The 24,825-nt window shown below is 44.1% G+C and overlaps 1 protein-coding gene across 1 annotated transcript in view; it reads right to left on the bottom strand.

The window, feature by feature from the left end:
• Positions 1-340: 340 nt before the first annotated feature.
• The window catches only part of PRKAR1B (protein kinase cAMP-dependent type I regulatory subunit beta), a 246,294-nt gene continuing 221,809 nt past the window's right edge, over positions 341-24,825 (bottom strand). The window contains exons 10-11 of the mRNA XM_088451867.1: positions 5,244-5,325; positions 341-1,592 (exon numbers count right to left, since the gene is read on the bottom strand). Of these exons, the coding sequence (XP_088307993.1) occupies positions 1,420-1,592; positions 5,244-5,325 (255 nt within the window). The 3' untranslated portion in view covers positions 341-1,419. The remainder of the gene's footprint in view (positions 1,593-5,243; positions 5,326-24,825) is intronic.

Consider the following 24,825-nt stretch of genomic DNA (forward strand, 5'->3'; position numbering starts at 1 on the left):
AAGAACAAGCAGGAACTGAAGACATTTGCAGTAGAGGCCTGGCAGAGCGTCAACAGGGATGAAACCCAGCGTCTGGTGATGTCTATGCGTTCCAGACTTCAGGCTGTAATTGCCTGCAAAGGATTTGCAACAAAGTATTAAAAATTGAAAGTTAGATTTAGGATTTAGTTTGTCCCATTAATTTTGGCCCCTTAAAAAGTGGGAGGCACATATAGAAACCGTTGTCATTTCTACACCGTTCACCTGATTTGGATGTAATTACCCTCAAATTAAATCTGAAAGTCTGCAGTTAAAGCACATCTTGTTTGTTTCATTTCAAAGCCATTGTGGTGGTGAATAGAGGCCAAAATATGAAAATTCTGTCAATGTCCCAATATTTATGCACCTGACTGACTGTGTATATATATATATATATATATATATAATTTTTTTTTATTTAATTGCTCTGAATAGTATATGTGCTATACTCGCATTTCCGAAAGCCAATGAAGTGGCTGAAAGATACAACATATATTTGTTTATTAATGCATCTTTGGATTGAACAGAAGCTGAAGGAAGTTAAGTGCAAACATCAACTGCAAACCATATTATAACTTGGAACAAGTCCACTGTATATTTGTATATTTAAAAAACAGTGGTTCCATAGCGGTGTCTACTCTCCATCATGTCATGTGTGCAAAATATGTAAGCAACAATATGGAGGTGGTTGTGGAAGTTACATAAATGTATTCACCAACTATCATTATGCAGAAATTATCAAAATCTCTGACAATTGAACAAAGCACAACATAGTGTTGAGTCTTCTCTATTTATTAAATGGCAAAACTCCAGACTTTGATAAATAAGCCCTCTAATGATTATATTGTATTAAAATTTAAAAATGGTTTGGCCTATACAATCGGGTTTTGTTTAATGGTGTTTGAAGTGGGAATATTTTCATTTACGGGAAGCAATAGGAAGAAATGTAGTACATGGGCTGATAGAAAAAGTCAATATATATGACAATTGTTTGTCTCATTAAAAGCTATTATCATCCCTGATCTTATATCCTGAAGATAAAAGTAGTTTCCTCTACACCGTAATCAAAATATGAGAATCATTACCCTGAACACTTATCTCACTAGTGGTTTGTATAAGAAGCATCAGTCTCCCTGCAGTTGAATTTTGTGACCTTTGTCATCATTTTGCTAAGATTGTGAATGCAGAGCCATGTGGGAACAATACAAACTCCAACCCCAGTTCCATGCTTATGTTTAATTACCCAAACTAATTAAAAGTTAATCTCTGGTGCAGAAGACATGACCATAAAAATTCACATTAAAATGCACAACTTTCTTATGTTATAAAGCTATGGAATTGCACAGGTCATACTTGAGTGCAAATGGTAACACATAGATGGCATTCCCCAAGTGGGACATATTAAACAGTGAGGCTGATGAAGCTGTTGTATCTTTGAATGTTCCTCTTTAAAATTTCTGAACAAGGTCCAAGAACTCGTTCAAAACGCGGACGGTCAAGCTTGACGCATTTAAGTGGGCCACGTGCGACAACTGTTGCAGCTCTAGGGCGATTCAGCAATAAAGCTATCTCACCTGAAGGCAAAAAGAGAATTAAAAAAAACTATTAAATCAACTCATTGATGTGTGAACAATATAATCTATGATGATTTACATAGTACCATAATTCCAAACCATGAAGCAAATTACAAGACAGTGGTAACAGGTAGATTACTAATATGTTGCAATTATAATCTTGCGGGGGATGTCAGGATGGGAAGCTGAGAACGGTTACATAAACTCTACCAGCTAGAAGACCCACAATATACCAGGATTAAGATTACTGGAGAATTTCGCTTTAATCAAGATGTCTGTAGTCAGAAACACATAACAGAATCGCAGCGGCTCTGTAAGTGTCCTAACAAAAATGTATTGTACAGCAATCCATGGGACTTTATATTTTTTTGTTAAATCTGTTTATTACACAAATATACAGCACTCCCTATGTGAACACATTTATATAAAATTCAAGGTGTATACACATCACCTGTCCTTCACATACAAAAATAATATATAATCACCATCAAATGAATTCCTGTAAAGTTCCAGTAAACTCAGAACAATCCATATTAATCTGAATTCAATCTCTCTTGTAAATAATTGCAGCAACGCTCACTTCTCCTCTCTCCTCCTGGGAGTATCTGAAGAAACATATCTCCCCTCTCCTATGCACTTTGCAGCAGCATCAATTAGGGAAGACACATTAAAAGAACAGAAATAGTGCAGAAATCCTTTTAAAAACAGGGATTTAATACAATATTGCACTTACAAACAAAGCAGACATAAAGCGTATTATAAGACTCCTCAATGGCAATCAACAAAAAGGCAATAGAAGCCTGAAGGACCAATAGCTCGGAACGCGACAAGTTGTGGCTCTTGTTCTATGGACTCCAGGTGATTGGACTATCGGTATTGGTGTGCGCCTGCTGGACCTGGATATCCGGAGCCAGTGTCCATTGTACCCATTAACACTCTGGGCGATCCAGGCCAACAACCTAAGAGGAGTCTTATAATATGCTTTATGTCTGCTTTGTTTGTAAGTGCAATATTGTATTAATTCCCTATTTTAAGTATTTCTGCACTATTTCTGTTCTTTTACTGTGTCTTCCCTAACTGATGCTGTTTATTCAGCGCTGTATATTTATGTAATTTATTTTTTCCGTAATCTGTCTGAGCAATTCTTGGATGACTGCTCTGTAAATATCAAGAGCAATACATTATGGATACACAGATCAATAAACATATTGCATAATGATGAGCATATGTCTGTAACCATTACATCTTGTGCATCAAAAACATGTCCATAAGTTGACAATGGGGGAAGGTGCAAAAGTTTCAAGCTTTTTATGCTTTTCAAAATAATCAGTTAGGGAGCAGAAGACAGGTCAGGAGAGTGTTCTCTGGAGGGGGCGGTGGTAGGTGTGTGACAGGAAGTATGGAGAGAGCATGTTGAGGTATGCATGCTCAGTGGGTAAGGCCACCCACCTGGCTTCTACGGAAAACAGTTAAGGCTAGTGCAGATAAATGCAAAGACTGGCGACTGATTTCCACTGCTGATACACTGTAACCAGTATTCGGTTTGGAATTCAGAAGAGTCCTAGTTTTTTTTTTTTTATAAGGCTTAATTCAGATTAAATTTTATAATTCAGTCACCCAAATGCAAATCTTTATTTCCCTGTGAATGTAGTTTGTGGGGCACAAAACAAGGTCTTTAACAAAGTGCTAAATAGCATAATTGCAACGAAAAGTAATGTTTTGTTACTGATGTGCACCACCAATTGTGTAGGAGTATTTTTTAATGGAGCATTTTGTCCAAAGATTGAAACACACAATAGTGACACTTGCAATAGACTATAATGATTAATTTAAGATATTAGAGGAGACTAAACCAATATATTATAAGATAAATGGAAAAGTTGAAATAAATAAAAGAGGTGTTTCCATAATGGAAGAAGGTGGAGCTTTTATGTGACGTTTAGTACCCTGAGGTAGATGTATGAAGCAGTGAAAAGAGTGGAGAAGTGTGCCAGTGGAGAAGTGATCCATGGCAACCAATCAGCTTTGGAGTTGCATTTATCAATTACATTCTACAAAATGATAGGTAGAAGCTGATTGGTTGCCATGAGTAATTTCTCCACTGGCACACCTCCACTTTTTTCACTGCCTCATACATCTACCCCCTGTGCCTATTCAGATAGTTTCGATCCCCACAGGTTTAAGGGCACGTCCCACAAGTCTAGTTGGGCAGCTTGAAGTACGCTAGGTAAATGATGTACACCACATGCACCAGTGCAAAACTAATGCACTTTGTGATACGCATTGTAGTTGAGCTCCAGCTTCAGTATGGTGATCAACAGAATAGGTTGTAAAAAAATTCCCCCTACGAACTGTTGCAACTTTGCCACAAAGGATAAGACTCAATTCAATTAATATAAAAGTTGTCAAACAAGGTGCACCAACATCGTACTGTACATACCAACATTATACTGTACATAAGCACTAAGGGGGCGATTCAGACCCGGACGCTAAGCAGCTCACTTTCGCTGCCATCAGGGGCCGGGTATGCAAATTTTGCGATCGCACGGCAAGGCTTAAGGATGCCCTCTATGTCTTAGAGAGCGACGGCAGAGCAAAAGCACGCCAGTCTAAAGACGCCCACTTTTCTTTCTTAGCACACGTCTTCTCCAGGAAGTGTATGATTAATCAGTAACATCGAGAGCCATCGGAGCTGCTTGCAGGCCTTGAGGTCGACCCTACCCCACCGCAAGCACTGTGGGCTGAAATACAACCAGGTGACGTGTACAATGACGCTGCCATGCTAATTATGCACGCTCATGAAACGCCGTTAGAACACACATCCACACCCCTGTTTTCAGAGACCATCCCCTGACACCGCCCTCACATGGCACTATCTGTCACTCAAATTAGCGCTCAGTCTGTGTACTATGAGCCCTCGATTCCCGATCGTAGTGACTGGCTCGCGCACGCACGCGCACTGTGACGTATGCGCAGACGGGTGACTAACGGTCATAGCGTGCTTTCGCGGCTTAGCGTCTGGGTCTGAAACAGGCCCTAAATCCTCTAAGTCCTTTGTGATTCATAAATAACCTTTGTTAAACATATTAAGTTATGCAGGACAAACTAAATACCTTCTATGTGGGAACTTTTCTAACTGTTATGCTAGGTACACACCTGCAGATAAATTCTGCAGATCTGATAAGCGCTGTGACCCGACAGAATGATTATTGGATTGGTGTGCACCTGTACACACTGAGCAATCTTTAGCTCAGTGTGTACTGTTTTCAGATATCTTCAACAGGTTTGTGGGGTTAGGAACAAGATAGCGTGTGCAGCCCATCAGATCCCGACCTCCCGATCTGACCGTTGCAGGAGAGTTTGAAGCCATTTATCAGCTAACGTTACAGTATACACACTATCCAATTATCTGACCGATCAGGCAATTATTGTCTGATCGGACCGATAATTGTATAGTGTGTACCTAGCTTAATACAATATAAATGTATACATCAGTGCAAACATATATCTCTGTAAAATAAATAACAACTGTGTCTCCTTCAGTTTATCTGTTTCAACATAAATATGTTATGCAACTGTGATGTAATTTTGCTTTTCAGTGACCTCGTTACTGTAATTTTTAGCATCCATGTCAATGTGAATCCATCTTACCGAAGTAGTCTGAGGGTCCCAGTCGGCCCACTTCCACATACTCTTCGTTGTCAGATCTGCGCTGCAGAACAGATGCTGTGCCCTGCGAGGGACAAGGAATAAACACTTCATCACATATAATCTAGATATGTATATGCAGCACTCTCAAGTGCCATTTAGCTGAATCAATTTCAGAATCCTGCCTAAAAATTGTACTATGAAAGATGATGAGCTCTGGGCCAATAAAATATAACTTGACGACAGGACAGGGCAAATGGGCTTAACCTAACCCCATCACAGGCTGTTGCTGAATGTCCTCTGGTTGACCATCATTGGAGATGACCCTCAGCAACAACTACATTGCCAGTTCCAGCATCTGACTTGCATGCGTACATGGCAGCAACAGGCTAGCTTGGATTGTCTAAACTTGATAGATTTGGCTGTTTAAAGATCAAGATGAACAACCGGATCACAATGTTGCTGGCTGAAAACTGATCTCACATATGGATGGATTCAGGATGTTCCGTAATGTCTGATCAAAATACAGTATGGACAATCTCTGTCATACTCTGACAAAGATCGGTAGTCATTCTGGATACTTACAAATATGAAAGTCTGAGCAATTCAGTTTTACATCTATTAAAATGTTATTTACTAACCAGGAGATAGCTGTCCAGCTGAGACTATCCACCCCTTTCCCCAATAAAAAATAGAATACAATAGCCAATAGTAACTAGAGATGGGTGTGGGCCTCCGTGTTTTGGCAAATCCACCCTCAAAGGTTTTGGTTTTGTATTTCACAAAACCACCCTTTGATGTTTTGGTTCAATTTTGGATTTCTTTAAAAAAAATTTTTACAAATATATAAAATCATGTAAGTTGGACCTGTTTTTGTTTATATAGTATTATTAAGATCAATAACATTCCTTTCCAGTCATTGCTAGTCAATTTTGACTAATTTTGGCATCAAAATCATGAGGGATGAACTTGCATGTAATCAACATGCGAGACCCATGGCACTCGGTTCTACTCAAAACTCCAAAGATGATCAAAGCCAGGACGCAATTCGACTCAGAACCCCAAAAGTGATCAGAGCCGTTAATCGGTACGACTTGGAACCGCAAAGTTCGGGAGTGTTCGTTTTCAGCAAAACCAAACCGCTTATCTCTAATAATAACATTACTTAGCTATTTGCCTATTCTTCATAGCTGCTTCTGCATATTAACACTAAAATGGAGACACTGTGGCAAAAGAAAGGAAGGAGACATATTCACCAGTCACTCTAGTAGTCTAAAAAGAATTAAGACCCCTGTGACTGTAGCGCTACAGCATTGATTACCTCTCTGTCTGCTCTGGATCAAATCTTCAATGGATTCTAAAACTGGTTAATGGGGACGGGAGTGTAAGTGAGGGGGCTTGGGTGGAAAACCGCCCTAATAATTTATTAATCTGAGACTGACCTATTACGTTCTTTACACATTTACAGTATAGCTTACATATCCAAAATATATTCCAAATCCAAAATCCTTAATAGTTTATAGATCTGTACCGGTTTACTAAAAAAGCATATTGAGAATTATTTGCCCTCCCGATAGCTATTTTGCTAGCCAATACTTGATACGGTATGTAGTTATGAGACTGGTGGATGCATGGCCGCCGGTCTCAATACCGGCAAGGGATCTAAATAGGCGTTGAAATACAGACACCTATGTTAATCCTGACCCCGGGACTCAGACAGGACGCCGTACCGATCATCCAACGCCGGCGGTAAGTATCCATGTAGCCAGGGATGGGGGGGATAGGTTTAGGCACTAAGGGGGGAGGTTAGGGCTAGGCACTAAGTAGGGAGGTTAGGTACCCCTAAAGGTGGGTTAGGGTGAGGAATAGTAAATTTACCTCCGCTGTCGGCATCTCCTCTATCGGGCTGCCGGCGTTGGGGTTTAAACCGCCAGGCTCACATCCGGCGGTCAAACATACTGATTCCCTTGTTACTAAGGTACAATTCCAAACAGTTGTAGAACCCTTTTTCTCGCTTATGTTATATAAATTGCGTATCGATAAAAATTTCTGTAATAATAACAAGGGTTTCCCATCTTGTACAATGAACTAAGATGTAACATTCTGCAGAGCCAAGGACGGGGCCCATCACTGTTTACTGGGAGCTTGTCATGTTTAAAACATGAATCTAACTAAATGATTACAAGACTCAGGAACGCCTGGTACGTCCTAAGTCACTTGTAAGTTAACTGTAAATTAAGTATAAACTAAGGAGCAGGAGAGTTCAACACATTAAGCAGTAAATTATGTTGACAGCTATAGAAATAACATCAGGCTGGGTATTATATACCGTGTACACTGAAACCCATTTCTGAAAATCCCCATTGATAAATCTGTGTAACTGTTAATTCTTGATTGTAACTATACCTACGGATATCTTTATTTATAGACAGAACAGCTCGTCCTTCGGGCTGACTTCAGCTAAGGAGTAAAGGGATTTGGCAACACTATAGAATATACACAGTTTATCAATAAGAGGAATAAAAATAAAAAGAAATACAAAGTACATGCGACCTGGTTTATGGGGGATGCCCATACAAATAGGACCCAAATATCATGACCAGTACGCTACTGATCACACAAATAGCTCAGATTGCTCCTGATCAGGCAAAACATGCAGCATGAAAGTATATATTCAGTACATTTTTGTTGTTTTGGACAATCAGTGAATATGTGCCTAACTTTCTTCATTCTAATGCTGACCTCACATGCAGCGGTACCGTAGGCAATGCTGGGAAATCAGCCCTACAGCACAATGGGGCAGATGTATGAAGGTCTGTGAAGTGATAAAGTGGAGAGTGATAAACGACCAGCCAATCAGCTCCCAACTGCCATTTTTCAAACACAGTCTTTAACATGACAGTAGGGAGCTGAGTGGCTGGACGGTTATCACTCTGCACTTTATCACTTTCCAGAGCTTCATACATCTGCACCAATGTGTGTAGCCCAAACATGTCTGACAATGATCCTAAGAAAAGAATGTTGGTAAAAGTGGTTGGAAAATAGTCTATATCAGTGAGCGTGTGAAGTTATCTGCCAACCGTGCTAAAAGAACTAGTGACGTCGGATAAGGCATTCTAAGTGAAAGGCCAATATGGGCACTGATCGAGTTGTTTGGCCTTTGTGCCAAGCGGCAAGTAGAGCTTGTACTCATAGACAATTATAGAGACATCTTGTTTCGTTCCTAGGAAGTAAACGCATTGTGGATGGTCCTTAAATTAGTGATATATATATATATCTATATATATATATATATATATATATATATATATAGTCAGGTGCATAAATATTGGGACATTGACAGAATTTTCATATTTTGGCCTCTATTCACCACCACAATGGCTTTGAAATGAAACAAACAAGATGTGCTTTAACTGCAGACTCAGCTTTAATTTGAGGGTAATTACATCCAAATCAGGTGAACGGTGTAGGAATTACAACGGTTTCTATATGTGCCTCCCACTTTTTAAGGGGCCAAAAGTAATGTGACAAACTAAACAATCCTAAATCTAACTTTCACTTTTTAATACTTTGTTGCAAATCCTTTGCAGGCGATTACAGCCTGAAGTCTGGAACGTATAGATATCACCAGACGCTGGGTTTCATCCCTGGTGATGCTCTGCCAGGCCTCTACTGCAAATGTCTTCAGTTCCTGCTTGTTCTTGGGGCATTGTCCCTTCAGTTTTGTCTTCATCAAGTGAAATGCATGCTCAATCGGATTCAGGTCAGGGGATTGACTTGGCCATTGCATAACATTCCACTTTTTAGCCTTAAAAAACTCTTTGGTTGCTTTTGCAGTATGCTTCGGGTCATTTTCCATCTGCACTGTGAAGCGCCATCCAATGAGTTCTGAAGCATTTGACTGAATATGAGCATATAATATTGCCCAAAACACTTCAGAATTCATTCTGCTGCTTTTGTCAGCAGTCATATCATCAATAAATACAAGGGAACCAGTTCCATTGGCAGCCATACACGCCCACGCCATGACACTACCACCACCATGCTTCACTGATGAGGTGGTATGTTTTGGATCAAGAGCAGTTCCTTTCCTTCTCCATACTCTTCTCTTCCCATCACTCTGGTACAAGTTGATCTTTGTCTCATCTGTCCATAGGATGTTGTTCCAGAACTGTAATGGCTTTTTTAGATGTTGTTTGGCAAACTCTAATCTGGTCTTCCTGTTTTTGAGGCTCACCAATGGTTTACATCTTGTGGTGAACTCTATTCACTCTTGTGAAGTCTTCTCTTGATTGTTGACTTTGACACATATACACCTACCTCCTGGAGAGTGTTCTTGATTTGGCCAACTGTTGTGAAGGGGTTTTTCTTCACCAGGGAAATAATTCTTCTGTCATCCACCACAGTTGTTTTCCGCGGTCTTCCGGGTCTTTTGGTGTTGCTGAGCTTTCCGGTGCGTTCTTTCTTTTTAAGAATGTTCCAAACAATTGATTTGGCCACACCTAATGTTTTTGCTATCTGTCTGATGGTTTTTTCTTATTTTTCAGCCTAATGATGGCTTGCTTCACTGATAGTGACAGCTCTTTGGATCTCATATTGAGAGTCGCGAGCAACTGATTCCAAATGCAAATGTCACACCTAGAATCAACTCCAGACCTTTTACCTGCTTAATTGATAATGAAATAACGAGGGAATAGCCCACACCTGTGCATGAAATAGCTTTTGAGTTGATAGTCCCATTACGTTTGGCCCCTTAAAAAGTGGGAGGCACATATAGAAACAGTTGTAATTCCTACACCGTTCACCTGATTTGGATGTAGTTACCCTCAAATGAAATCTGAAAGTCTGCAGTTAAAGCACATCTTGTTTGTTTAATTTCAAAGCCATTTTGGTGGTGAATAGAGGCCAAAATATGAAAATTCTGTCAATGTCCCAATATTTATGCACCTGACTGTGTATGTATGTATATATATATATATATATATATATATATATATATATATATGGAACCAGTATGAATGACCGCTGGACGTCAGCCCGATAGGTGAAATCCCATCACCGGCAGCCCGATAGGTGAAAATCCCAACAAGTGCAGGTGAGTACACTAGCCCTACCCCTCTCCTCCCCCCCACACCCTCAGGGTTGCCTAACCCTAACCTCCCTCCCTCCTAGTGCCTAACCATAACCTCCCCCCGTTAGTGCCTAAACCTAACCCCCCCTCCCCTCACCCTAACCCTCCCGGGGGGGTGCCTAACCCTAACCTTCCCCCTAGTGCCTAAACCTAACCCCCCCTTCCCCTAGCCTAACCCTAACCTTCCCCGGGGGTGTCTAACCCTAAGTCCCCCCGGGGGTCCCTAAACCTAACCCCCATCCCCGGCTAAGTGTATACTCACCCCTGGCAGAGGACGAACGGTGTGGCGACCCGGTGTCGGGATTAACATAGGCGTCGTTATTTTGACGCCTATGTCAAATCCCTTGCCGGGATGTTTTTGTGTATATATATATATATATATATATATTGATCACTATAACTACCACAATGTAATATTGATAGAATTGATATTTCAACTTGAAGAGATGAAAAATGCATCCTCAAAGTATAATTTGAGAACTACATACAGTGCAGTAATTATAGTGATGCATAGATAATTAATTCAAGGTCTATACTGCGTTTATCTCTCAGAGGTGGCAGCTTAGAGCAGGGCTCGACAAATCCCGGGGGCCAGTTTGCCATGGTGACTAAAATTTTAGTCCTGGCGACCAGATTTTATAAGAGCCAGGTGCTGTGAAAAGAAAAACGAATTGGAAAAAAAAAACTTACAAAACACGCAAGCCTGTCACAAGGAGCAATGGATGCCTGCCACAATTAAACACTGTGGCTCCTCACTTCTGCCCGCAGGTAGGTGCATCACTACCAGCGTGGAGGTGGGGACCGACCGTGGAAAGCTATAACACTGCCATTGCAGAGGAGTGTGACCTGACTGCCAGGAGCTGAATTATTGCCGACACTTCGGAGGAGAATGACTGCGGATAGCTGCAGCACTGCCAGCGGGAAGGAGAATTGTGACCACGGGGAGCTGCAGTCCTGCCAGCGGGAAGGAGAAGAGTGACAGGGAGCTGAAGTCCTGCCAGCAGCAGAGAAAGACAGTGACCACCATGGCACTGCATCACTGCAGGTCAGGGAGTAGAGTTTCAGTCGGGGAGCTGCATCACTACCGGTGTGGGGGTGGAAAGTTACCCTTGGGAGCCGAAACACTGCCAGTGAGGAGTATAACAAAATTGGACTGCAGGGATCCGCAATAACCGGCATGGAGGAGAGAGAGCACGGGGAGATACATCACTCCCTCCATGGAGGAGAAAAGTGATCATCTGACCACCAGGGACCTGCAGTACTGCTGGTTGGAGTGAAAGATAGTGTCCTTCGGGGAGCTGTACAAAGCTGGTGAGTATGTGGTTTTATTACAGTGATCTCCCACTCTAATATTGTTATTTATTGGAGGCACTCCTGTGTGGCACACTTAATTGGGGGCACTTGTGTGTGGGGCTCTTCTGTCTGGCACTCTGCAATTGGGGGCACTCCTGTGTGGCACACTATGAATTGGCAGCACTTGTGTAAAGGGCACTCCTGTGTGCCACACTATGAACTGTGGACACTTGTGTGTAGGGCACTCCTGTGTGGCAGAACTGGATGGAGGACACTACTGTGTTGTACACTATGAATTTGAGCCCTACTGTTTGGCATATTATGAATTGGGGGCAGGTATGGCCATGTAGCACAGTCTGAATACTATTGAAGATACATGTGTGGTGGTCTGACGCATGTGTGGAGGTTTAGAGGCATTGAAGGGGCATGTATGATGGTCTATACAAGTTTTCTTATGTTTTGGCTGTGGACGATGGTCTGGTTCCTAAGCTTTTATGCTGGCTCCTAGTTTCTACAAACATTGTCGATCCCTGGCTTACAGCAAGAGGGCACTACATAGCTGCCCTTAAGTACCTACTCTAAGGGCTAATTCACCCATATGTGCTGGGAAAATGGATAACAACACATGAAAGCCAACATGCTCTGTACAAGTATTTTTGTTATTCATTTTTAATACATTATTAATGCGTTTGACATGCTAAACTCTAACACAGTATTATAATTTTATAATGCAATAGAATGAATGGTACCATTGACTCTTATCTGCTCTATGTTTGTTCTAAACAGTATCATCTATTTTCAAGGTACTTTTCATGTGTGTATAAATGCTTAAAAAGCAAATTAAAAGTGGATATGTGTGATTGCACGAGACCTAACCATGGCACTGTTTTAATGTGACAGCATTTAAGGGTTGGTCTGGATATTCATGTATCACTCTGCACCTGATGATACTGTAAAACGATTAGTTAACCACAGTGTGCAAATAGCACAAGAAACGTATTGCCCCTGATGACAATCAATCAGGCATATGCTAAAAGTTACAGCACAATGTGCAGCCAGCATCACAGTGTGCTCTGGAAATAAGACATGCTGCACTAGGAATGTATTCTTTAAAACCCCGTAGAATGCATTTCTTACAGTGAGTTCTCTTAATTAACGCTTTCATTTCCAAGCATGCATGACACCACAAGGCACATCTAATAAACCACTGGTGAGGAAGCACATGCTGTGCAGAACCAGAGCTACTGAAGTCTGCCTTGCCTGACTGATCTTGGAGAAAACTACAGGGAGAGAGTGACAGAGAGGATTGTAACCGCTTCCCTTAGTTTGATGCATGGAGTCAGGCATTCTGGCCGGCCTGTGATAATGGACTGGATGTTTGCCCAGACCAATGTGATCCTTCTGGGCTGGGTATGTGCTTCTCAAATCTTAATGCTATTTCTTTCTGGCTCACACCCGATGAAATCAAGCACACATCAGTTCGCACAGTCAGGAGATTATACTTATCAATGCTCACCTGTTACCTTCAATACATACCAATTAATTGTACCCTGAGAAACACTGATCTGTGCATGAACCGATTAGTACTACAGACCCTTCTAGTCACCTGCCATGATGGGACTAAGCAATGCCAATTAAAAGTATACTGGTACAGTGGTATTATGGTGTATCATTAATCTTGTCTCTGCACATGTATATTAAGCATTAGAATATCACAAGCAGCAGACTGCACACTAAGGACCTCATTCAGACCCGGACGCAAGCGCTGTGCGCTCCCAACCGGGTCGATGATTAGGCCCTGCGCACGTGCAGCGGCCATACTGCGCGTGCGCAAGCCCCAGAGCGAGAGAGAAATTTTCTTGCTCCGGAGCTCACTACAAAAGGGGCGGCTGTCGATGGTGATCAACAGCTCGACCCGTTTTGCAGGCGGGGCGGTGGTTTCACAATCGGAGGCGTTCCTTAAGGAACGCCTGCCGTTTTGTGGGCGGCCAAACTGACATCAGCAGTGATGTCAGTGGGGAGCTTCCTGCTTGATCAGAGCAGGAAGCTCCCTGGGGCTTGTGGTTGCCGAGACCCAACCTTAGGGTCTCGTCACAAGCCCCGATGGTCGCGATGGTCTTGACCATCCCGACCATCACCCTGGTCGGTCGCTAAAGCTGTGGGTGGTAACCCACAGCTTAGCTAGCGACCAGGAGGCCGCACTTGAAAAGTCAAACGGCCGCCCTCATTCAGAGCGAGCGCACGCTTCTTGCAACCGCAAACGACTTGCAAACGACTTGCAAACGATTGAACGATCGTTATTGTTCAATCGCTCAACTTAATCGTCTAGTGGATGGGCAGCATAAGTCAAGGAATGACTGGTCTCACGACTAAACACCGTGTTTAAGGTGCAAGAACGGGCATACTCCTATATAACAGTGCGCTGAATTGAATAGCTCAATTTGCGTTGAATTGAATTGAGCCCTTAAGCTGCCCATCCACTAGGCGAATATACCTAGCGATGGAGCGATAATGACGGTCGTTATTGCTCCATCACTTGGTAATCGCCCGCAAATCGGGCAGTAAAAGGTTAAAAACGACCAGCGATGCATGTGCCCGCTGGTCGTTTTTAACATCAATCATCGCCCGAACATGACGGTCAACCTGACGACCACCTTCAGGTTGCCATGTTCGGGGATGATTGATCTGCATACACTGAACGTCTGAACGTTGAGTGTATGCAGTTGACCCTGCGGGAGACGACGGCGTCGTATTCGTGCCGTCGTCTCCCGCATTGTGTAATGGATGGGCAGCAATAGGCACACAGACCTATCATGATGAACACTACATGGATATTTACCAGGTATGCAACTAAAAAATAGGTGTTCCAGCAGAAGGCTTGGAGCTATTTGTACCAGAGATGTGCCCTCATACAGCTATATTTTCTGCGCCGTATGACTCTAGACGCCCTGCATAATTTACATGCTACGCCAATGGGTGCCTTTTCTGTGCTTGAGTACTTTTCCAGAATATTGCGTCTTAATTCGTGAATATCGTACTAAGTAGCTAATAATGTACTAAGGGCCTGATTCACTACGGATCGCAATTGCGATTATGCACCCAGTCCAACTGCCATAGTATGCTAATCCATTGCGATCGCTATGCCGTCGCAGCACTACACAAGAACACCCACTTTACTTAGCACACATCCGTAATGTCTATCAAGACTGCAAAACCATCGGTAACATGGAGTACAATCGCAGCCTCAGACACACTTGCACAAGCTCTGACCTTACTCAGGAATTGATAACCTTGTCACTCGCTATGAGTACTCAAGCTGCATATGGCATCGCAGTGGATAATTTATGCACGCCCCTGTAACGGTGTTCGAACGCACAGGGACGCCTGCGCTTAGCTGCCCCCCCCCCCCCGTCACCACCTGTTACTCACTCTGCGATGGTTCTGCGTAGTCACTGCGATCGCAGTCCCCATCGCAGGGGCTACTTCGCACACTTTGACGCACACTTTGATGCATACGCAATCACCAGATTGCGTGCGTAATCACAGTTGCGAATGGTAGTGAATCGGGCTCTAAGTACTTAGAGGATTAGCATTTCTGTTGCAAAAGTATTGGTAGAAAGTAGCAGATTAAGACACATTTTTAAAAAAGCATGACGCAGGTAAGATACGAAGGGCCTGATTCAGAGATGGACGCAGGAGTGACTGGTGCTGCATCTTTGGCCGCAGCGGATCTGAAAAGTTATATTAATGCAGCAGGAGGCGTCTTTTCTTAAAAACGCCCACTGTCAGCTTCACAGATACGCTGTCAGCGTCCGAAGATGCAGCATCAGATGACCATCACGACCATCGGACATCTGCGCAAGGTTGCGCGAGGCCAGTGAAGCGCTGTCTGACAATGCAGTCGCTGTTTTCGGCAAGCCCCTGAAACAAAGGCTGTTTTCGGAAGTGAGCCCCCTTCCTGCCCCGAAACAGCACTAGAATCAGCGCATACGAAGACCCGAAATCATCCGTCAATAGCAACCAAATCAGTACTGCGTCTGGGGGTGAATCAACCCCAAAGTCGTGGAGCGCCAAACTGAACTATGTAGCGTGATTTGAGGATAGAGTGTCTTTAATATAGCACAATGCAGGTTTATGTCACCAGAAGCCAGCCCTGCAGGTTACACTGTTAGCTGAAGCATAATAGTGTCCTTCCTGGTTAGCTAACAACTACCATTGTGTTACAGGTGTTTATCCTCCAACACAACAAATCACATATTGTTTTATAAGGGAAGTTCTTGGCCTCCTACTTACTGCACACAGGATTGCATGCACAGAGTGACAGTGTTTCCAGACATGTGGTAATATCCAAACCTTACCCATAATACAAGCTGCACCTCAGTATAGTATGAAGCCTGGTCCAGTGCACACTCACTTGTTTCTGCAGCTGACTATTGCTCTCAAATGCCACCAGCTTGCATTCGCTGTGCGGCAGATGAGAGCATGGCCAACTCGTACAACTCGTAACACTGCTCCGCACTGTCTCTATTAACCACATTCGTTGTTGGGGACAGAAGACAAATGCTGCCAGCAGCAGCCTTGAGAGAGGTGCAGGCAAGACAAGGAGAACCCCAAACTGTTGGTAATGTGGTTGGTAGTTCAGCAACTTCCTGCTGCCAAAACATCACAGAAACCTTCTAAGAAATAGTGGCCCCATCAGCACAATGGCTGTGGGCACTCTCTCCAAACTCCAATAAAAAATAACAAGGACATAGGAATCAGAGCGGTACGGTGGAGAGGTGCAAGGACATGCCATGGGTAAGACATATTGGCAGGGTGATCAAGAGGGGGAAGGGGTTATGCCAACATCTTATATAGGCTCACATGAAGTAAATACAGCTCTGCTGATGATGTGGGAGGATACCTAACACTTGCCGCAGCGCTGTACATGTAACTATGTGCTGCACTGGGGAGCCAGCTAATGTGGTTCCCATGGCACTAGGTTGTGTGCACCTGAACTGTATCCCTGTTAGCACCCCCAATAGGACCTGGCACTTCTAGGATGTCACCTAGTACAGTGATCGATCTCTATTGTTATGCCTCTGGTGTAATACACCGGTATGGGAAAATAAAAGATAGATCACAGACCCATGATGGCACACATTCTACTGTACATATATTTATTTCTTACACATTGTATATGTAGGTTTGTCAAATCCTACAATTGGCATTGTCATTTTAGTGTCCCTTTAATACATTTCGGTTATGGTTCATTTCACGTGGGGATACTTGGCTTGGGGTTGCTTGAGGGTTACAATGTACATTTAATTCTTTGTACAAATTAATGATGTGCTAGTAACTCCTCTCAAAACAACAGTTAGGAAAGAATATGAAACCATATTTTCCAGTTGCCAACAGTGTGGACAATACATTAACATCCCAGCTTCCTACTTCTTGTACATTATCCATTGTCTACGATGTTGGCGAAGTTTGACTTGGACGTAATGTGACACCACAGAATCCTCAGCTATAAATCCTTCCCAGCTCTGACAATGAAAGGGTTACCTTGTACTGTATGTTTCTCTATACCATGGGAAGGTGATGGCAGGGGTTAGCTGCAGGTGTCTGATTATAAAGATTCACTTTAAAGATTGTTGGCATGCAACAAAGAACGTGCTATGGACTTTTGTGGGAAAACAATCAAATCTGCATCGACTCAGGTTTTACAGTTCGTGTGCCAGCTTCAGACTGCTGTGGCCCTCTGCCAGCCCTGCCCTCCCATTACTCCTTCAGACAGTTACATACGCAAGCCAGGAAAAAAGGCAGAAGTGAAAAAAAAAAATGTTGCATTTTAAGAATTCGTTCCCCACACAAAGATGGTCATTATCTTCCTATTCTCACCAGCCAAAAAATGTCTTCTGAGTCAACATAAAAGCGAATATAATGGATTATTATTCCCGAAATGGCCGTATCTGTGATTAGGCTGAAAAGATGAACAAAATAGTGTCGCCAAGGGGATAATCACTACTCCAAAAAAATAAACAAAACTACTAGGTATTCTCAAGTAGACCGTCAAGATTAAGTGTAAGCAGTTAAAACAGAAATTAGCAGCTAAATTGACTCATTAGCTTTGCTTCCAAGCCATACAGCTGACAAACGGAGAATGTGTCTTTATGACTTATTTGTGTTTGTGAAAAGGATTTTTATGAAAAACATTGAAGGGAACCGACATCTTCAGCCATAAGAATAAACAACTAACTTTCTCACTGTTAGGAAATGAGATCAACTGTTAAATGAAATTAGTATAATGACTCAGTTTCAGCATCTTTCCATGCTTTTTGAAAGCACACAATTAAAATGCTTTATGGGTAGTTTACTTTTACTAACTAGAAGATGCGGATACGCCCAGTATACTTTTTGAACAAATGTGGATATCTGACTTCCATGCGAGTACATACAGATGTGTCCTCATACATCTATTCGTTTTGCGCCATATAGCGCCAGACACCTGGCGCGGCTTACACGCTCCGCCATGGGTAGCCATTCTCGTTCTTGCATACTTTTTTTGCCTGAATTTTGCACCTCAATTGCATACACATTCGCTTACAGGGCCTGGTTCTGAGTTTGACGCAGAAGTGCACGCGGCAGCGTCTATTGGTGGTTGCCCTTCTTCCGATACAAACGCATTCCCCTATATACATCCGTGCAGTCGAATGTGTTATAACTGAGGCGCCCACTTTTAGCGTCCGTGCATGTTGTAATACCGATTGGTGCATCCTGTGAAAGCCGCACCATCCCTTTAGTATGGTGCAGTGTATCCGTCGGACCATGGCCTGGAATACCTGGGGCTATATGACTGTGAAAGCAGTTGCTTCCATTGACACAGCCCGTGACATCCCATAATATGCCCCCTGAACAGACCATTTTTGTGTCCATTTCTACCCACCTCCCAGTCACTGCCCATCGCTTTTTCACAACATTTCTGTTACTGTTCATAAGGTAAATATTCTTTGCACTGTCTGTTTGTGGTAAAGCATATACGGTTTATTTAAAGTGATATCTCCACCTCTCTGCACAGAGTGATGTGGAGAAAGTACAATCAGAAGTCAAGTAGATTTCTGCCTTCAGAGCAGACTTGCAAGACATTTTAAGCACATAATTCGGGAATCATTTACAAAGGGGTGTTCATAATTACATTACAATACAGATATATTATTGGATGGTGTATAGTAAAGGGATGCGTTACACAGTGTCTGTGTAAGGTATGCGGTCAAATTGCCGACGGACGGAATGCCGGGCGTCAATATGCTGCAGCCCGGCAAAATGCTGGCGACGATATCCCGACAGTGAACAGGGGCCCTGATTCAGAGCCGGATGCTCTGACAGAGCGCTCGCTCTGAATCAGGGCGTCTTTTTTTTTTTAATGGAGCGGCCTCCTGGCCGCTCGCATTGCTGTGGGTTACCACCCACAGCTAATGCGAGCGGCCAGGATGTTGGTTGTGATGGTCAAGACCATCGCGACCATCAGGCTTGCGATGAGATCCTTGTGGTAGGGTCTCGTGGCCGCAAGCCCCAGAGAGCTTTCGGCTCAAACAGAGCCGAAAGCTCTCCCACTGACATCACTTTTGATGTGAGTGGGGCCGCCCCCAAACGGTAGGCGTTCCCATGGGAACGCCTCCGTCTGGACAGCCACCCCCCCGACCCGCCCACCAAAGGGGGTGTGCTGTCACTCAACATCGACAGCACGCCCCCTTTTGTGCGAGACCCGGAGCGACGGAATGCCCGTCGCTATCCGGGTCTCGCGCATGCGCACAACGGAGCCGGCTCCGGCGTGCGCATGTGCTCTGGGTCACCATCGACCCGGTTACGAGCGCTCAGCGCTTGCGATACGGTCTGAATCAGGCCCATGGATACCAACGCCGACATCTCGAAGCTCCAGAATCACGATCGTCCAGATGGGTAAGTAACGCCAAAGTCCACGGGGAAGGGGGGGTTAGGTTTAGGCAACACTGGGGGGGTAGGTTAGGGCTAGGCACCCCCCGGGAGGGTTAGGCTAGGAAAAGGGGGGGAGGGATAGGTTTAGGCACCACTAGAGGGTAGGTTAGGCTTAGGCACCTGCTCCAGAGGTTAGGGTTAGGCGCCACCTAGGGAGGGATGGGGGGGTAGGTTAAAGTACCTACTTACCGCTGCCGGGATTCTCAACCAGCCGGGCTTCCACTGTCGGGATTTCAGCCGGTGGCTTTTCAGCTGCCGGCTTATCATACCGATCCCCTGTGTAACGCATGTACCGTGCAAAGTTTTCGAAATGTTCACACAGTTGCAAAAAAAACACTCAAATTCATGAACATCGACATTGCGTGCATACGGCCTGGTTCATCATGGATCGCAACCGCATAAGCAGATAGGTTGACGGTGCGCACTGCGCGTGCGTGAGTTAGCTTTGCCATCGCTCAGCGATCACCGACGCAGATACAAAGCCATTTCAGAGTGAGTGACATCAGGTCTGTGTTTGGGGGTGGTGACAGGGGAGTGGTCAGAGAAACGCAGGCGTGCCTGTATGTCGTTACTTGAGCGTGCATAAATCCGCCACTGTGCCGGCATACGCAGCTTGTGTACTCACTGCGTGCGACGAGGGTAGCAATTTCTGAGTAAGGTCAGACCTGTTGTAATTGTGCGATGGTACCGATGTATACGCAGTATTGCAAGGTATTAGTGGGCGTTTCTATGCTGGCTTTGGATGTGGCTATACTAGCTTTGCGATTGCAGTCATTAGCATATTTTCGCAGCATACCTGCGTGAGTAATCGCAGCTGCGATCACAATAGCAATCCATAGTGAATCAGGCCCATATTCTGAATCAGGCCTACAGTGTACTAGGTACTTAGGAAAAGTATTTTGTTTCAAAGGAATTGGTATGAAGTTCCAGATTGAGCATAACAATGTGTGGTGCTAGGGGGTAAATGACTAAGAATCGAGTCTGATCAAGTTTGTTTGTTTTTTAAACTCGATTTGCATCGTCGAAACTCGGGTGATTTTCCCGTTTTTAAACTCGCAAATTTACTAAGAAGTGAGTTTAGCTGAAAGTGAGATGACCAAAGGTGAAGCAGAACGAGATCTCTCCCCCGTGTAACAAGTTTAGATGAGATTACTCACCCGAAATTGCAGTGTCTTCTCTCCCGAGCAAGCAGCCTGCACATATCAGTGAGATATGTGAAGGCTGCTTGTGTGTTGTACCTGTTAAACAACTGTTAAATCTTAAAAAAAAAAAAAATGCCGTAGGGCCCCCCCCCCCCCACCACCGGACTGCTCAGCCAGTCCTGGTTCCTAAAATTACGGGGAACAAAACGAGTAGGGTTGCCCCATAATTTAAGAACTAGCACCTAGCTGCAGGGCTAGTGCTGGTTTTAAATAAAGGGAGAAAAAAAATGCGTAGGGGTCCCCCTATAATTGAAACCAGCACCGGACCCAAACCGACCAGGGTGTAATTCCACAGCCAGGAGACCCTATCACCGGGGCTCCATGGCCAAAGCATTTACACCCCAAGCCGGTCAGCCCAAGTCGGGGATCTCAGGGGAGGTGGGGACCCCCTCCAAGAAGGGGTCCCCCCTCTCCCGAAACCCCAGGCTTGGGCTCTTTCCTGCACCAATGGGCTGTGGGTACGTGGGCAATAATGTGTTAAATAGTTATAAACTATTCTATTTTACAGTGGAACTACAGGTGCCAGCATGTCTGCCCTTTGGCCCTTGTGGAACTACAAGTGCCAGCAGGCGGCCGGTACCCGTACCTCCACTGCAAAATAAATAGTTAAAAAAAGACAGTATACACACACCGTCTAGAGTAAAACTTTATTACACACCTGCCTACCTCACTCACACATACTTATCTGTTACACGTTAACGGCCTCTGATTGGCTGGCTGCCTGTGGGATTTCCAGAGGAGGCCCGTCAGCTGGCATTCGCATGACAAGCCGCCCACTTCCCATGACATGCATGTGCAAGTCAGCGAAAACATCGGTAACATCGAGTAACATCAGAACTATTCGCACAGTTGTGGTTGACCTGACCCTACCGCACAAACTGCTAAACTTCCTGTCGCCATCTAGACCTCTGCCAGCGTATACAATGGCAGGGGCTTAATTATGCACGCCTCTGTAACGGCTTTCAGACGCACCGACACGTCTGATTTCCCCCGACCACCCACCCTCTCCACACCTAAACAGTAACTTCATGTCAATCATTATGCTATTGGACTGCGATCCATACGCAGGCGCAGAGCACAAACATCGACTGGCTGAGTGCGAACGCAGCCATGCGTTCCAGGCTGAACAAGGCCCTGATTCATCACGGATCACAACTGCAACAGCGTATGCAGATCGTCCGATGGAGTGTACTGCCAATGTTTATGCACCGCAGTGTGCATGCGTGAGTTAGCTTTGCGATCGCACTGCGATCACCTACGTAGATAAGAAGCCATCGCAAAGTGAGTGACAGGCTGTGAGCGTTTGGGGGTTTGAACACCATTGCATGGATGTGCATAAATTAGACACTGCAACGCAGCTTGAGTACTCACTGCAATCGACGAATTTAGCAATTTCTAAGTAAGATCTGACCTGCTGTGCGTGAGGGGCCGATGTTAATCGATGTTCCCGATGTATACACAGGACTACAAGGTATTAAGGATAGTGGGCGGCTATGCTGGCTGTGCGACAACATTGCAATAACATTCATTAGCATATTTTCGCATCGTGTCTGCATGCATAATCGAACAGTATTTTTGTGGTAAAGGAATTGGTGTAACGTAGCAGATTAAGAGGGGTATTCAATATGGGAGCGAAAAGTCCGTGCTGGACTTTTCGTTCCACATTGGAGATTTTCCTGGGATAAAGTAACGGGCGCGCGCCCGCTTTATCCCCGTATTCAATATAAAACCTACGAAAACGGGAAGCTGCGAAGTGGGATCTGCGTAAAAAAACTAAATTTTCCTGGAATAAATTGTAGGATCCCCCTAAAACTGTAAAAGCATGGGGGATCACTATGGGTACCCCCGTTTTATCCTGCAAATGAAAGTCGGGGATTTAAATAGCAGCAGCAGGTATTTTTTCCCGACATTGAAGAAGTGTTGCAGAAGAGCACTTTTTCTCGTTTTTTTAAGTGGTCCCATCAAATTTGGGGTACATGAGAATGGGTACTAGCATATTTTTATGTCCCTAAAGTAAGTTGTAAAAAATGCTGCAACTATGTACCTGCCGCTAATAGCCTATTCTAGAATACACCTGCCGCACACTTGCAGAATAGCCCTGAACCTATTTCCCTATTTTTAAACACTTTTTTCCAATTTTTTTTTTCACCCCAATTTTTAAATAAATTTTTTGGGGTGTGCCTATTTTTTTTTAAAACTTTTTTTGACACAGTTATTTTTAAAATGTCATTCCCAGGGGTGCAGGCTATTTTTTTTAAGCCTGCACCCCTAAACCCCAATTCTGCACTTTTTTCGCCACCTATTCAGTGGTGAAAAGTTATCCCCGCTTTTTTTCAAAGACTTTTCGAACCTGCGTCATCGGTGCGAAAACATCGCAAAAAACGAGTTTTCGCTCCATATTGAATACCCCTATAAGATGCATATTTTAATGACACGGCCTGACTCAGCAGATGGCGCAGTAGATTTTTTTCAAACATATTCCCGATGTTATGGGATCTGCGCATGTACCGGACCTGTACAGCGCATGTGTAGTGTGGGTCTGCGTTCCCGCTCGCAGTTTGGCAGCAAACTGTCAGTGATTGACAGTCTGCTTCAATTTTGGGGCGGAGCCAGTAACGGGGCTCTGTTTCCCAAAACAGAGATGTGTTGTCGCCGCTGTGGGGGAGTGACAAGGCCAGGATCTCCATCGGCTAACAGAGATTTCCTGGCCTCTTTTTATCATCGGCGGCATCTGATGGTCTCACAGATGATCCGACGCAACTCAGATCAGTAATGCATGCATGAGACATGGAGCTTCCTGCTGCACTACCATATTAGATTATCCACCATGTAAGCAGCAGCGGGAGCTACAGGGGTGTATCTATAATAGGTGCAAGGTGTGCGGTGCACACCCACTTAAAATATACTTACCTCTCCATCGGCCCACCACTAACTGCAGAGCTACAGAAATCACTGGGAAAATGGCCATCGCAGTAATTTTCCGGTGATTCATGCATGCACAGTAGAGATGTCCCAGGAATGCGGCACGGGCGCCATGTTCCCGGAGACCTGCTCATGGGCAGTAGACTCTGACACAATGCCAAAGTTTACTGCACCACCGAAGAGGATCGGGCCCGATCGGAGTCTGCACAAGCGCCTCTGGTTAGCTACTGCGTCCTCTGCTGAATCAGACCCACAGATAAGAAGCAAAGTCTGTGGAGTGCCACATGGTGTTTGCTGGAGTAATTTGAGGAAAGGTGTATGTGGCCACATCTGTGAGTGCAGTTCTGGGAGTTCCACCACCATTTGTGGGATTGGCTTCTCTGGTGGTCCTGCCTGCTCACACATCTGGATCACCTACTGGGTCAATTTAAACTTTTACATATTTAAATTTCTAGCGATATTTATAAATAAAATGTAAAGTTCTATGATCGTGGCATTAAAAATGATTAAAAATACAGATGAATTAGACAAAGAGATGCTTTTAAGTTATGAGAACCTTTGATACCTTTAAGAAATGTTTGAGACATGTACAAAGACTGGTGCACAATATTTATATGCTGTAGCCCACCAAAGCCAATGTTTAATTGATATTTTCTATTATATTTAAGAGGATTAAAACAAAGCACCTGATTGGTAGCTGTGGTTTGCGGCAACTGTTCCCTGTGCCCCAATATATAAAGGTGCCACATTATATCAGGGTGAGCTGGTAGTCAGGTCTTAGCAACTGTAATTGGGTCGCTGACCTTACCGATGCCACGTGTGCTGCTTAGATCACCTGCCTTGAACAGATACTCAGAAGAATATAATGCTTGGTACACACTGGCTGATATATTGGCCGATCAATTGATTGGCCAATATATCGTTCCCCCGTAGGCCAGTGTGTACAGACGATATGTCTGTGAACGTCGTTCACAGACATATCACATTGACTGTGCTGCACAGCCAATGAACAGATATATCTGTCCATCGGCAAGTATGTACGGGCAATCAGCTGATCGCCCGT

This window comes from Taudactylus pleione, unplaced genomic scaffold (genome assembly GCF_031769625.1).
Source record: "Taudactylus pleione unplaced genomic scaffold, aTauple2 ptg000032l, whole genome shotgun sequence".
Taxonomy (NCBI): Eukaryota; Metazoa; Chordata; class Amphibia; order Anura; family Myobatrachidae; genus Taudactylus; species Taudactylus pleione.